The 16,360-nt window shown below is 37.6% G+C and overlaps 1 protein-coding gene across 5 annotated transcripts in view; it reads right to left on the bottom strand.

Moving 5' to 3' along the window:
• LIX1 (limb and CNS expressed 1) overlaps positions 1–16,360 on the bottom strand; it is a 67,082-nt gene that overhangs the window by 47,125 nt on the left and 3,597 nt on the right. For 2 of the 5 annotated variants that reach the window (XR_015724376.1, XR_015724375.1), the window contains exons 2-3: positions 14,400–14,447; positions 12,507–12,652 (exon numbers count right to left, since the gene is read on the bottom strand). Coding sequence is in view for 1 of the 5 variants with exons in the window: in XM_045808349.2 (XP_045664305.1) it covers positions 12,507–12,588 (82 nt within the window). In the remaining 4 variants the exon portion in view is untranslated. Of the gene's footprint in view, positions 1–9,731; positions 9,821–12,506; positions 16,235–16,360 lie in introns of those variants that run through there. The other 3 variants (XR_015724374.1, XM_045808349.2, XR_015724377.1) reach the window with 2 other exon arrangements.

Genomic DNA, 16,360 nt, shown 5'->3' with positions numbered 1-16,360 from the left:
TTATTATGTATCTATTATTATTCCAGGCACTGTGCATTTTCTCATTTAATCTTTACAACATCCCCTAGAAATGGGTATTATCATCCACAATTTACAGATGAGAAATTAAAGATGCTCAAGGTATAATCACACAGCTACAGGGTCTTCGACCTGGGGATTTTGACCTACTGCTGTCTGAGTGTATAGTCCATGCTCTTTGTTCATTCTAAAACATTCTCCGTGACAGAATTTAAGTTGTGTTCATGTGTGTCTACCTCCACTGGAGATGGTGCTCTTTAGAGGAAGAATTATATCATTTTTCCCACAGTACCTGGAACATGGTAGGAGCATAATAAATATTAGTGGAGTATTTGAGTATCATCAAAGTGTAAGAGATGTGCTGCATTTGTGAGCCTGTTGGCAATATGAGGCTCTCCACAAGAATTACTTCACCTATGTTTTCTCAGGGGCCATTTTTTTGACAAAGTTAAATAAAGCAAAGGCCAATATTTGTATATTTTCATACAAGTGATATGACATGTTTCCAGCTTGAAACTGTCCCATTGAATGAGTGGTCTCTGTCCATGTAAACAGGTATCCTGATAACCCATCTTCAGGCAACACTTTGCTCTGGTTTAAAGCAATGGTGTAAATACCCACTGATTATGTGCCATGGAGAGAGCTGTGACTGGGCCTCCCACTCTAGTCCCTCCATTCAAATAAAGATGACTAGAGGAGAGAAACGAGAGGAACAAGAGGAAATGACAAAAGACTGAGGAGGGGCTTGGACAGGCTTTCTGGGCAGAGGGCCATGAGCAAAAGTCAAGGTCAAGTCTCTCTGCTTGATTGTGCCTTCCACCTTAATGTCAAGAAGCTATAGTCTGGAACATACCCTTTTTGGTTATGCATTAGTTCTCTCAAAGTTTAGTAAGGTTCTTTTTTTAAAAAGAGTCTACTTTTCTTAATGGACACTAAACGAAAAAGGGCTTTATCCACAGCCAGGATAAGACAAATTGGTCATCCATAGTGAATCTGGACACAACATGAGAGAGGTAATGCATCCACAGCCGGAAACTGGGAGAAAGCAGGTGGCTAACAATTTGCCTGATGCTGGAGTCAGGACAAGCTGAACAGCCCTCCTTGTTCAGGGTTTAACACCCATAGGTCATCTGGTGGTCTTACCTTTATCAAAGTAACTGATGTTAAACTGGTAAAATTACTATAAAGAAGTAGAATATCAAATGGCTGAGACTAGGGACATGGGAGGAAGTAGGAGAGAGAATTATTGGGAGATCCTAAGAATAACAACATGAAATCCAGTTCATTTTTATGACTTCTATCAGTTTCCAACATCTGAGAGTAAAGAAAGCAATTTAACCTCTGAATTTACTTTGCACATCAAACTTCTTAATCCATTGCATTACTCCGAATTGCTTTCTCAGACATAAGTGATTGGCTCTGATATGGACTAAATATTTGTGCCTCTTACCTCTCCCCTCTGTCCTCCTCCCCCATTCATATGTTGAAGCCCTAACCCCCAGGATGATGGTATTAGGAGGTGGGGCCTTTGGGAGGTAATTAGGTTTAGAGGAAGTCATGTGGCTGGGGCCCCCATTGATGGGATTAGTGCCCTTATAAGAATAGACAGAGACACCAGAACTGCCTCTCTTGGCCATGTGACTATACAGCAAGAAGGCAGCCATCTGCAAGCCAGGAAGAGGTCTATCACCAGGAAGCAAATGTGCTGACAACTTGAACTTGGACTTCCCTGCCCTCAGAACTGTGAGAAAATAAATTTCTGTTGTTTAAGCCACCCAGCCTATTGTATTTTGTTGCAGTAGCCTAAGCTGACTAACACAAACCTCTTCAGCAGTTTTGAATATTTTGTGTATCAACAAGACAATTTGCAAAGTAGTTTATAGGCATTAGTGTAGTTTCTTTTTTTGTCGCTGTGTTTTGAAATTTGAATGTGACAGTTTTGAGAGTGGTAATTTGATCCCCAAGCAAATCTCTCCTGAATGAAGTTTTTGTTTTTTCCCACATCAAGCTTTCTTTTTGATTTTAAAAAGGTGAACATTAAGGCTTTCACAAAAGGCAGTTGACCAGTGAAGACATCCAACAATGTGGAATAACTTGACCATCCAACCTTTGACCCTCTCTACAGAAATCCTCAATTAGCTTCAGCAAAGCAGTGTCTTTACTCGTCCCTGAACATAAAGTGCTTATTATTATTTTTTTTTACCTGTGCCTTGGTTCAAGTTCTCCCAGGAGTGCTGTTTCTGCCCCTCTCCTCTATCCATCCAACTTACTCCCAAACTTCAGAGGAAATACCACTTACTCCATCATGCCTTACTCACTGGTTCCAGCCCACATGAATCTCCTTTTCTGAGCTCTCATTCCATTAGTGATCCTGTGTCTTAGCACTTAATCTCCTCTAATGAAATGGATGTGGTGTTTCAGGCTAAATTGATCAAGTCAGATTTGGCTGGACTTCTTTCTGGCCAGAGGAATGAAATGCCTTGTGATAACAATTCATCTTACAGCATACAGTTTTCTGTTACTTAACTCACAGCAGACTGTGAGAATCTGGAGGGCAGGGACTCTGGTTCTTTCTTCTCTCTAGCCTCCTTGGTCCCCAATACAGGGCTATTCACCTAGAAACGATTGTTGAATTCACTTGGAATATAAGAAAACTACATTTCTGAACCATCTGAGTGCAACTGAATGAATGTGTAGAAGGTAAGTGAAGTCACTATGATTCCTGGAGAGGTTGAGACTTCCTTCTCGAATAGGAAGTTTCACGTATGAACCACCATGGTGCTCACACAGCATGGATGTGGTGGCAGCCATGTCTCGGCTGGAGATGGTGGAGTAGGTGCAGAAAGATCAAGCCTGGTCAGAGTAGACATGATTGTCACTCTGTCACTCTTCTAGCTAGGTCTTTACTTTCATAATAACTAGGGTTTAGGAAAATCCTGAATGGAGATGATGAGTAATTTGTCTTGGAGTGCCAACCCTAATCCATTTATGTTGACTGCCTGGAACAGCATGTTGAAGAGGATTTGAAAGTAGCTTCTGAGATTAGTGGAACAGAACACCATACTTAAGCAGAATTGTGGCACTGGCATGGTTATATGATGACCCTGACCTGGAAAAAAAGAAGCTCAAAACAGGCTTCTTCCCATAAAAATGTATTGATTGCAGAAATAATATATGCATAATATAATTGGTGAAGAAGATATTAGAGTGTTATATTGTAGAACAGAGATGATTTTAAAGTAATATTTAAAACCTAAAAATTTAAGGCACAATAATTAAATCAATACAGGGAGGGAAATAAATGAATATGGGCTGAAAAGTTCAGGAAAAATCTACCCTGGAGGAAGGCCTAAGCTGAGCCACTTCAGAAGAATGAGATCTAGACCATGATGAGAGAAAATTTGCCTTGACAAAGAGAGTAAGAAAACTAATAATAATGCCTCAGCCAAGGAATTGTGTAAGGGGGCATAGGAAAGGATGAGGGGACTTAGCTTCTTCTAATAATTGGAAATCAAGCCTACTGTCCTAGTGCCCTAGTGTTACCTGAGTGGGTAAGAATGGCAGGACCACAAAGTCCCTTGCCCTTGGTCTTCACCTAAGGTGCTGTGCTGCTGTGGTGAGAGGGAGCACCCAGGCACTTGGAGAGAACGCATGGCCGCTCTTGTAGATCTGGGTGACCCCAATGAGAAAGTTTCTGGGAGGAGTTTGGGCATAAAAATCTATGAGAAGTGGGTAGGGGATGAGACAAGCAAGAGAAGATTCATTTTGTAGCCTGGAAGGAGCACAAAGCCCCTTCAGACAAGATCATCAATAACTAGACACTCAGAGGGCTTTTATCCTACAAATTCAGAGCTTGTCATTTTCATGGATTGGATGCGATAAAGATGCCAATAGGGACACATGATTTAGGTTTGCATATGGGCATTCTAAGATGTATAGAATGTAAATGTCCCATGGATCATAGAGTATGTTATAGAAGAGTCCTCAAGTACAGTTACTGGTTCAAACACAGTAACATGCACTGCATCTTGTCTCTCTGCCTTTTATCAACCAGAAAGCAATTTACTCAGTAGTTAAAAGCAAGGAATCTGGAGCCAGAATACCCGGGTTTGAATCCCGTCTGTACCATTGTAAGATACCTACCTAACTGCTCCAGTTCTACCTGTAAAATGTGCTACTTCCTACACAGAGTTTCTGTAAGGCTTAAACAGAAAATGCTCAGAATAGAGCTTCACACATAGTAAGCATGAGAGTGTTAGCTATTATTTGTGGTTAAAGAAGGTGAAGGAAGAAAGGAAATGGCATGATTATATGCTTGCATACTGCGTCTTTGAAACTGACTGTTCCTGGATTGGAAACCTATCATTTAACATTCTAAAACAGTCTGCACATCTGAAAATCCTCTAGTTGTACACATTGTGCTATTTACTCCCAAAATATGTAAAGAGTTCAGAGGTGGAAAAGAGAAGGCTCTTTGGATATTATTCAAAAGTCAAAGCTTCATAATAGCCAGAAAATAAATGGATTAAATGCTACATCTCAAAATCTGGAAATAGGGATGTTTGTCCAAATTATTCACTTTCTAATGGATGCTAAAGGCAATAGAACTGCTCTTAGCAGAAACAATGAGAGGAACTAACTTTTATTTAAAATTAATGTTTAACGACTGCTTATGCTTCAGGAAAACAGAAACATTATAGTTCATTGCCCAGTTCAATTACTTAATGTGAGATAAGTCCTGCATGAGAGACAGTCATTTGTTAGCAAAAAGGGCTCTTAAAAGTATGTCATAAATTCATCAGAAAAAAAGAACCACTTTCTTTTTGCCTTGTAGAGAAAAAATTCTAGCTGGGTAAAATACCTCTTGCCAAAACAGTTAAAGACAAATTGGAAAGGCTACCATTTAAGGATAAATCATTAAAGGGATTTCAAGATGATTAACATATTTTCAAACTGAATCTCTGCCTCCAAACAGATGGATTTATGTTATGCAATATTTTAATATAATCTTTAAATTAGCCTTAGTAGGTGATATTTTAAAATAAACTTAATTAGTATTTTCTATTCCAGCAATTTGATCATGTACAACTTATTCTTGCCAAATGTGATCTCCTAGCTTTTTTGCTTTTGTTTTTGTTTTTTTTTTTGAGGAAAAATAGAAAAAGACCCTCAAATACTTCAAGGGGCAAGCTCAAGGTGGGATGCCACTTTATGATTCGTGCCAAATGGGTTGCAAAATGTGGTATCTTTGGGTCTTGTGGTTGACTTGGTAAACTCCAGGACACTGACCAAAAGACCTAGCTGCCTAATCATTTATAACCATCTTCAGGCCCTGTGAGGTTTTGATCAGGCTAATGGAATCTTGCTATCACAGCTTGTGTGTCAGGTCAGGTACAACTTATAGGAATCTTGGGCCCCTTTTTCTTATGTGTAGATACTCTTTCAAAGATAGCTACAGCTACACTGCAGGACTGAGACAGCTTGGAATGTTACTTTGTCCCTAGGAGAGGAACTTTCTTTTAGTATAAATGTTCCAGAGTACGGCACCTAGCTCTTTCAGCAGCTGAAAAGCTGGTTGTGTTTCTCCTTTTGTTTGCCTTTTCTTTTCTTCTGCCCTAGTCCCATGCATTTCCCTGAATACTTTTCTTGAGGGAATTATGACCCTTTGGGTTGTTTTACAAAGTCAACCTTTTGGGAGATTGTCCAAAATGTGCAAAAAATATCTCATTCTTTTTGGTTTAATTTTCACCTTCAAAATTTAAAATAGCTGAACTGTAAATCATTTGGGGGGAAACTTAAGTGACATCTATTTTTTATATCTTTGGAAGTACTGGGTTATTTTTTTTAAGAAGGCAAAGGGGAGAGAATATGAAGGAGCAAGAAAGAATCACAAAGACAAATTAAAATAACATAAAAGATCATTAAGTATACCAGAATTGAACAGCATTAGCATGCCTGAGTTCCCATGTGTGGTTTATATATGCAGCATGGTCAGATGATGTCATCCAATCACAAAAGCTACATAAAATAAAAACCTGATGTAATCTATTTAACCAATCAGGAAGTACGTATCTTTCCCATGTTCCATCAGGCACTGACATTACACTGTATTTAGGAGACTTTGTAGGACTGTTGATTTTAGATAACTAATCAAAGATTAAAAAAAAAATAAAAGCAAACACTGGTTGTTTTGCCGACCAATTCTGTTTAGTTGAAATGGTCAATCTGTGCAAATGTGGCTTTAGGCATACAATGTATTCTCCCTAGGAATAAGTCATTATAAGAAAGCCCTTCACAACTCTGCAATAGCTATCTAACTAGGGTTTATGTACAAGTTCAAGGATAGATAGAGTTTTGCCCTAAAGAGCATGGTGCACGGTCTTTGGTGACTCACAGTTGAGGTTAGACCGTGAAAGGCTGGCAATCTAAATTACTGTGCCAATGTGGTGTATGGAATGATTTAGGGTGCTCTACCATGATCAACCCAAGACAGTGCTCTGGGGAAGCTGTCTGAGGTGGCTGTGCTTGTTTCCAGAGCCCCTTCTTCCTCCATCCTTTCATCTGGCTTTCAGTTTAATCTTGCATGCAATTAAGCTGTGATTAAGGTTTCAGTGGATCATGTTTATGAAGGTACAGTTTATTTTATAATAAAGGAGAACACCTGACAATAGGAAAAATCTTTCTCCCTTTTGAGAGGGAGAAAACCAACTAATCAGCAACGAAAAAATGTCTTGTGCACCTGCTAGCAGCCTGACCCTGTGGGAGGGCACATGGAAGTGCAAGATATGGCTTTGCCCTCCTGGGACTTCCAACTTAGGTGTGGACAAAAACATGCCAGCAAAGCTATAACTCATAATGCACAAGAGAAATGTAAACTACATAGTATAGGCCATGAGCGCCAAAAGAGTGGTGACTAAATGAAAGGTTCCCACAGCTGCCTAAGGGGATGAGATCAAAATAGGGATCAACTGATTATCATCGCAGTAGGGGGGAAAAAAAAGCAAAACCATAATTCAGATAGCATTTCATGGACACCAGAAAAAGAATATAGAGAACTACAGGGAGTGTAATAATTGACTATTTTGTCGATATTAAACTTTCAATAAGAATCTTTTCTTTTTCTTTTTCTTTTAAAATAAGATTGTTTACCTTGACAGTCTAAACTTACATGAGCATTTGAACACGGAGAAAAAGAAGTAAGAGCCTTTGGGGTTAAAACTTCAATATGAAATGTATTAAATACAGAAGATTCTTTTATGAAAGGCTTCTAAAGTTGTCTTACATTTCTTAAATCAATCTGTAGCACATAATCAGTAAAACCGTATCATTTAAACAGAAAAATCATGACTTAGAAACTCACCCTTGTGCAGCTGTATCCTATTATGGCTGTAACTTAACACATGAGTTTCAGAAGTTGTTAAAGTTGAGATCAGGCTAACAAATCTTAACTGTTATAAAAAAAGCCTACGGTGAGATGAGACAGCAGACTATGAAGGAGGACTAGATTTGATCACAGGTTGAATGTCGATCATAGTTTGATTTGTTAAATCTTACTTATATATTAAAAAAGAAATGTATTAGGACAGATGGCCATTAAGTGATCAAGAGGCCACGTATTATTATTTTTTTTCCATTTTGAAAAATTTTCCTCTGGGGCTGAGACTTTCAGTATTTAAATCTACCAAATGTATATATACTGAAAAAAGGATTAGAGAACAGTGCTTATGCCACTAATAGCTGAACCAAAATCTGCATTTGTCTCAGTATAATTAAAATAAAACTAGTTGTATCCTATAATAAAGTAAAACTAGCATTTGAATAGGCTTCAGTACAATGGATGTTCACAGTTTAGATGCTAAAATTATCAGAAGTCAAATTATTGTAATTAAGATGCAGTTGTTAATCCAAAATAAGCTAGTGAGTGGTGGAGGTTTTTTTTTTTTTTTTTCCTTAACCATATTCCTTTAGGCACATTTTATGTGGTGGAATGCAATGCAATATGTGTAGAGATTTTACTGCACAAGTACCTTCATCCCTCACATCCTACTCCATTCCTTTCTGTGAAATGCGAAAACCATAAATGTATCATCAAATTTATAAATTTCAGATAACTACACTAAAAAGCATGGGATGGAGAAAATACTTCACTCTTGAGGATTTTTGCTCTCTTGGGTTGCATACAGCCAGATTCATGATTACTAAGATGTTTTTAATAGCTCTATAGTCTAGTCCAATTTTTCCAAAGGGTAAAAATGTACTTTTCGAAGTATTCACCTATCTGATATAAATAAAACTTTTCATGCAGAAAAATGTTTCCTAAATGGAAGTTAATGCACCTCAAATATGTGAGAAATTTGTTTCTAATTGTGCAATATTTAGTAAAGGTTTCTTCTCACTTTTTCATTATGAAATTTGGGAAAACATATTAATGAAATCTAACATCACTTTATCAGTCAATGCTGGAAACCAAGAGATTCTCAAGGCTTCAATGACAACAAAGATCATTTTTTAATAATCATTTTAACAAAGTTTGCCTTGATCTTGGCTTTGTTAGTCAAAGTGATTTCTCACTACAAGCAGGTTTACATTTGCAAATTTTGCATCTTGTGTGAAGGGGCAAGAGGGCAAGAGGATTTCTGCTTTTGAAAAAGCTGCAATTGTTCCTTAGTATCAGGAAGTGTACCTCCAACACATGTCAATACAGTATTTTTCCCAATGCAACATTAAGGTCATAAACTTGTAGAAATAATCTAACATCACTGTTAACTCCAGTGGCTCCCTGTTGCCTGTACTTCTGTGTGATCCCACCTGTCTTTATAGCCTTGTCTCCACCTTCCCAAATGCACTGTTTTTGTATTGGCTGATATGTCTTTGGACAAGCTCTTCTTTCTCCTCAAAAATGCCCTTCCCCTCCAACTCTCCTGTCACATTCTTGTTCAGATATGCCTATTTAATGGGTTCCCTCCATTTTCCCAGAAGAGCTCATTTCAATGCCCCTCTCTCCCCCCCATTTTCCCTTGACAGCACAAATCACAAGGTAATGTAACACTTCTGAGACGCAATGTCCTATAGTGGCTAAAGGTGAGGAGTTGGAATATAGCATTTGAATTCTGGCTCTATCACTCATTAACCGTGTGACCAAGCCACTTTAACTTCCAGAAGACTCGGTTCCCTTACCTACAAAACCTACATTACTGGTTTGTTGTGAATAAATGTTCCTAACATAGTGCCTGTCATCACATGATGAGGACTTGATATCCTAGCATTACTGTGAATGGATAAAGAGCAAGCCCAAAGATGGCAGAGAAGCATATTATACTCTTGTTAGGTAAAGAGTTAATACTCAGAGTAGAATCTGAAAGTGCAGCCATCTTGAAATCATGTGGATTTCCTTTGAGAAAGCACATGAGGAACTGTCAAGCAGTGGCAAGGAAATAGTAAGCTCGTACCCACACTTTCTAAATAGCTGACAAGGGATGCTTTTAGGATAGCTCATCTTTGGTTGTGACACATGACAAATGAAAAGAAACTGGATGTTGAACAAAGCCAGGAATGGAAGGCAACACGGAGATATGCCTTAATTTCCCTGCAAAGAGATTCTGTTTGGTGGTTTGGAGACTCCTAGCACTATTTGTTACAAATTTGAGACATTTAAGGCAGTGGAGAACAGTCCAGTGTCAGCTTAGACAATAAATTTCAAATTGAGAGCCCACCTTATTTAAAATATCTTTCCATTATTTTTCATTTGAAATGCGAAGTAGTTCTGGAAAAGAGCAAAAATTTTTACGGAATTCACTTCCTCCTAGGAAAGAAAAAAACAAAAGCGCAACTATTGCCAGATGAACACCTTGTCTCAAACAAATGAGAGATTTAATGCATTGCAAAATGCCACTTGGAGGGCCTTCTTGGCTGAGAAAAGCATCCAAATAATATGTCCTTAAATGAATGTAACTATCCCCATGTGTATCGGTCTCAGACCAGAAAACTCTCTGGGTGCTTTTCCTGACCAGCTTGAAGAGAAAATTCAATTTACAATTGCTTGTTTTTAAATAAATCAAAAGCTGTTGAAGGCAAAAAAAAAAAAAAAAAAAAAAAAAAAAAAAAAAAAAAAATCAAATGATCATTTACATCCCTTGTATTGTGCTTCCAAAGTATGAAGAGAGAAAAAACCTGCCCTTGCATTTATAGAAATTAAGAAAAACACTTTGAGAGAGAGAGAGAGAGAGAGAGACAGAGAGAGTGTTAATGCTCCTTTGTTCAACTGTGCTGGGTTTTAAAAATTCTTGGATTGGCTTTTCATCTTGCAGGCAAGCAAGGTAGCAATTTTTCTTAAGGATTTGGCAGTGATGTATTCAAATGCTTAGCTCTGTCCTTCTGGCAGGAAGAGACTGGACTGGGGTGGGGGACAAGGGGCCACGAGTAACTAGGAAGAGAGGAGGCTGCTCAGAACCTGCCATTCAGGGCTGATGGCAGCTTTTTACAAGATGTGTAAAAAATGAGTGTGGTGGCAGCAGCTTATGGGTGTGCCAAAGAAAATGAGTCCACGTGCTAAACTCTGGCACGTGCACGATAGGCTGCCAAGGCATGGCATAACCCCCAGGCAGACTTTTGATGTCCTGCCCCAGAAAGTGAATAAGCCTGTTCCCATTTATTCCATGAGGATGGTGAGTGGTTGGATGTTTCAATGTTATAAAAAGTGCTGGTACAGAAATTTGCTATTTGGCTTACTTTCATTTAGCCAATGTTCAGATTAGAAACACCTGAGTGGAGAGGATCAGCAGTTTAATACTCACATCTATTAAGCCATGCAAGCAGTTGTAGAGTACAGCCCATTCCAGGGTAAGCAGGCAATGCTATCTGATCAAATTTAGGTCCTATGTTAATGAATGAAATATATGAAATGGGACACTTCTTTATCTTTCCATATAAAAGAGTTCCTGCAAAGGTCTGGATGACAAAACATAATGGATGCTTTATTTTAATCCCTTTTCTATTTTATTCTCTCTGCTAAACTGTAAACAATTCCTGGGGGTTAGTTAAGCTTAAAAAGTGGACCATATAATTTCAGATTAAACTTCTTAAATTTACAAGAAACTCAGAGAAAAATTGCTCCTCTATTTCTTTTTACTGCGTCCACTCTCTAAACCCGCAGCATAAGACCCCTGGTTCTATACAATTTATCCAAAGCTTTGAGCAGGTCAAGAGCCCTTTTACCCTTCACTAGTGAATTCAGTGCTATTGTAGGAGAAAGACATTCTTTCCTTCCCTTTTCACTTAAAGAAACACACTAATCCTGAATAGACTCCAGGATAGATTGGGGGAGGAGTGATTTTTATTTGTCTAGCATAGCTATTGACATATGCTTGAAGACAATATTTAAAAAGACAGAAAGAAAGAAGGAAGGAAGATAGGAAGGAAGAAAGGAAGGAAATAAAGCACTTTAATATGCCATTAAAGGGCACAATGGTAACAATTTAATTTCTAAGAAGAAAATTTTATAAAATAAAATGGCCTAACATTTTTTTCTTCACCACACATACGAGAAATATAAACTAAAAGGACATCTGGAAACTAACATTATTCAGCAATTGGAGAGCAAAAATCCAAAGCATTGATGTTTTGATGGAGACAAACATAACAAGATTCACAAAGAAAGCTGTAACTTATTGAAGAAAAAAAAATTCCATATGCATTTTACCTTTTGGGCAGTTCCATAGCAAAATTCTATTTCAGAAGCCCTTTGTAATATGAAACTCACTGTAGATAAGATACAACACGAAGATAGTCTGTTTTGCAGCAGCAGGAAATCAAATTGGTTCCAGAAACTAAGTTACATGACAAATGGTTTAATAGTATTGCTAGAATTGGAGAACTAAATTGAATTATTTTTCATAATCATTAAAAAAAGATTTTGAAATAACTTTGCCATAGCTGTTTAGATTTTTTTGGGGGGGTGAGATGATGCAGAGGTGGGAGGACTCTAATTTTATTGGCCTTTTAACTAAAATGTTTTAATTTGTTACCAAAATTTAAGAGCTCACTGGTGATTTTTGTTGTTTGTTTACAACAAAAATATTCAGACACAATATTTGATTTAACACAGTTAATATATGTTATTGAGGATTAAACAGGTTAACAAATATAGAAATTTATTATCATATTGAAGTTATTTTTAGTTTTAATCTCAGTAGCAATCAGCCTTGCTTTATTTAAAAAAGCATCTGGAAGAGTTCATTAAGTCCTAGGACAGTCTCGTATTTTAGAAAAGACATCCAAAGAGTTAGTAAGTGTATCAGTGACAAAATAACCCAGCGACTAATACCCGTAGGTGAAATGAAATCATTTTCCTGACTGAAGTCAGGAACACGTTAAATATCACTTAGACCATAGCACACGACTACAGAGATTTAGGAGAAATCATACTTAAATAGGATGTGACTAGACGTTTAAGACTATTTTCAGAAAACTTTTTCCCCTTCAGTACTTACAGTCTTTGAAGACTAGAGCCGGGTCTCTGTGAGGCAAGACTTGGGCAATGATGTGTCTCAGGGATTCCAAGGTTCTGTCCATCTTGGGTCTGCCTGTGTGAGCCTGCTGCACAGTGTCCTCATGCCTGAATTCTTGCAGTCCTGGACTGAATTTGTGCAGCTCATTGATGCACAGGATTACCAAAGAATCCCTTTTAACATCTGCCAATCAGACATTTCCCAGAATCTAAAGACCCCTCAGGGGGCCCTCCTCCCAGGCTCACTTATCTTTGTTGTATGCTGAGCTAATTAGCTCTAAAGGCTGGCTGACAGGCCGGTTCCCATTGCTTCCTTCTGTTAAACACACCCACCTACAGGCTAGCTGGGGAAGCTCGCTAATCATGGGACCAGCTTTCCTCTCCAACCAGATTTTGCCTGAATGGTGTACAGCTTTCTGACTTGGGTATTTCTTTTGGTCCTCCATCTTCAGATATGCTCTCTCCAGTATAAAATAAAGAAGGCTATTTCTCAAGGAAATTACTTTAGTAACAAAGGAATTTCCAGAGCAGGATTTCCAGTTAAGAATTAGTACAATCTAAATTCTTCTTTGGTAAAGAAGTGCTATAAAGATTATGGATATCGCCAGGGACCAGATTATGCTTTCTATTTGAATTCAGGAGCATCTTTTTGGGAACCAAGTTTAAATTTTATTCCCCTCATCCAATTATAGTAACTTCTGATGGGTAGTGGCAAGTAAAACCAAGTGCACTGTCTTTTGACTTGCCTGGGAATGTTTGTTTTCCTATTTATCCTTCAAGGCAATCATTCCCAGGATTGACTTTAGTGAAATCTGATACACTCACTTCCTTTCAGCTCATGGTAACTCTTTCTCTTAAAATTTTCAGGAGAAGCAAAATATATTTTTCAAAAGACTACAGTTACTAAAATATCTTAATAGATTTTAATATGTCTCTATTTTCCATACCACTTACAACAAGTTTAAATAGTTTCCCAAAGGAGACATAAATATAAGTCATAGGATTCTATTGCAGTAATTACGATTTATACCAGATATAAAAGAACTGATTTTAATGGCTGTAACCTATGTTAGTTATTGAAGACTTGTTGAGGACTACTCTACTTTTACTTAAATATTTTTCCAGAGTGGGCACAAGACAGTGCTCTTCAATGTTCTTTCCAATTTTCAGATTCCATAATTATGTTGTATTATATGATTAACTGAAAACAGTTCTTTAAAGACAATATGAAAGTAAAAGGTTTGCATGTGATAAGCTTCTTCAGCTAGTTGGTAGAAGGGTGGGCTTAATAAAAAAAAACAACAGAAGAAATGGGGCTGTAATAATCATTCTTATCATAATGACTATTACTTAGTAAATGCCCACAGGGAGTACATGTTACACACAACAGAGACATGGGCTGCCCCATTGTGCAAAGATACTATTAAAAAAAGAACTTGAAAGAAGTAGCACTTCGTTAAGACACTTACTTAGGGTCCTAAAGTGTACTTTACATGGGCTGAGCCAAATAAGAAATATCAGTATCCTTGCCATTCATGAGTTTATAATTTAAAAGAGAAACTAGATGGTTTGAAGACAAAAAGCCTATTATTATGCAGTGATTGGACACAACGTACTTTCAGTACTGAATGCAAGTACTTTCAGTGTGATACTAAATTGGAAACCAGGATATTTAAGGTTCCCATTACAGAAAAACAGGAATTCTCAAATGAATGAGACTGATAATAAAAAAATTAGTTGATGCTCAGATTTCAATCAATAAATGGACTTTTTATGGGCATAAATTTAATTCTAGCAGTACATAAAAATATTTTAGCTGTGTTGTGTGGTGGAAAGAACACTGAATTTTATATTAGTAAGATCTAATTTTTGTTACCTGTATAACTTTGAAGAAGTCACTCATCTCTGGGCTCAGAGTTCTGATCTAGAAAATCAGGGGGTTGAGTTAGATGCTTTCTTTCAGATCTAACATCTATGATTCTGTGGCTATATTACAAATGACCACGAATATTATCACACATTTTCTAGCCTTTTGAAAAGTCATACACTTATTTCCCAAAAGCTGGACTGGTCTTCAAATAGATAACTTCTAATTCCACAGTAAACCTCATATCCTTTCAACAATATGAGAGACACAATAGGGTGAATTAAAAGATACCAATGCTAAGAGTTTAAGAAAATTAATATTCAACTTCCCCAAGATTTTTCTAAAGAAGGCAAACTCTAAGAGTCTGCTTAGAGAACCCCAAAACAGCTTTGCAAAGATAATTTTATAAAAATATCATGATCTTTACGGAGTTATATTTTAAGAAATGAAAAAAGAATTCTAGAAAGGGGACTGTACAACATTCCAATTGGATAGTATGGTTTCTTCTTTCGGATCAGGTCCAAAGCTTCAGCAGAAGTTTTCCAAATCTTCTGCTAAACATTTCTTCCCCTTGTCCACCCATAAAGACTTCTCACCCTAGAGTTCCGAAGTAAGACATAAAAAACGAACCCAGTGGTTTCTTTTCTCTGTCTTTGATGGAGAAAGTACCTGACGGAGATGGAAAAGCTTGAGAAACCCTAAGCAATATGTCTATTTCATACAGACTCTATGGTTCACATGCTAGATTTCACTGTCAACTTCAACCATATGTAGGCATATGCCAAAAGAAAAACTTAAGTATTAAAACAAGGGTAGATGACTACAGTGAAAACCAAAATGACGTCTTTACAAATCCTGTTAGAGTACTACTCAGAAGTCTGAGAAATGGCATCCAACCGACATATTTAGTATTCAAAACTTATTACCCAATGTAAGAGGAAGGCTCAGGGCAACAGCACACCTATGAAGCTCCCAGGGAGTACAGAACTCTGAGAATGTAAGAATCAAGGTGGTATATTTTGCACCATTTCATGCACAATGCAACAAAAAAGTCTATGGAAACAATAATTTTGCTGGCAAGGAAAAGAAAATTCATTCTTATCATTCCAGTAATGCTTGTTATTAAGCGGCTCATTACAGGCACAAAAAGGGTAAGGAAGTAGAGGTCACCAATTGAAATAACATCCAGAATGTTAAAACACATAATAAATTCATCAAAAAATCATCTTTAGTTAAAAACAGAAAAAAACCTCCACTCTTTTCCTTGCCTCCCCACTTCAGGATCTGCTCTGTCCTGGAGGAGGCTGCGATAGGTAAGTGAGAATGGGCCTTTAGGTGAGGTTGTAGTGAAGAGGGTGAAATTCCAGACGTGCAGGCATGCAGACTCCACAAAGAAGAGGCCGGCAGTAACTGAGCCTGAGCCAAGTCATAGCTACTTATCTCTAGGAATCAAGTGACTGAGGGACAGAGAAAACACTGACTGAAATTTAGGAAGATTATCTTCCCTGAAATAATTTCACTTACTTGCTAATGTTTTGATTTTTAAAAATTTACAATTTAAGATAAAGTAAATAAAATGAAAAAGAATTAAAGTCATGTAGTTAAATAGAGAGACTATATCCTTTACAAACACAATGGGAAACAGCTGATAGCAGCTCCTTCCAGATTCCAATGGGAGATGGGTGAAGGGAGCTGGAAGGGCCTAAGAGCTAGATTGCCAAAGAGGGTCAGGGCTGTGAGCAAGGCTGTTTCTAGGGGTATGTCAGAGGGTGAAGAAGGACAAGGCCAGGAAGAAACTGACTTTGCAGAGGTAATGACTAATGACTGTTTAGTGTCAGCTAAACAAAGCTGAAGAGACCAGTAGGAAGAATGAATGGCTGGTTAACATCAACTTTGTTAACTCTCAACTGGGAAAGGACCAATGAGATGTTTGAATCAAGGTATTTATAAGAAGGTCAGTTAGAAAGGCA

The sequence above is a fragment of the Ursus americanus genome, chromosome 5 (assembly GCF_024610735.1).
Source record: "Ursus americanus isolate L20-20 chromosome 5, mUrsAme1.1.p, whole genome shotgun sequence".
Classification (NCBI taxonomy): domain Eukaryota; kingdom Metazoa; phylum Chordata; class Mammalia; order Carnivora; family Ursidae; genus Ursus; species Ursus americanus.
This window is presented reverse-complemented; position numbering and strand designations above follow the sequence as displayed.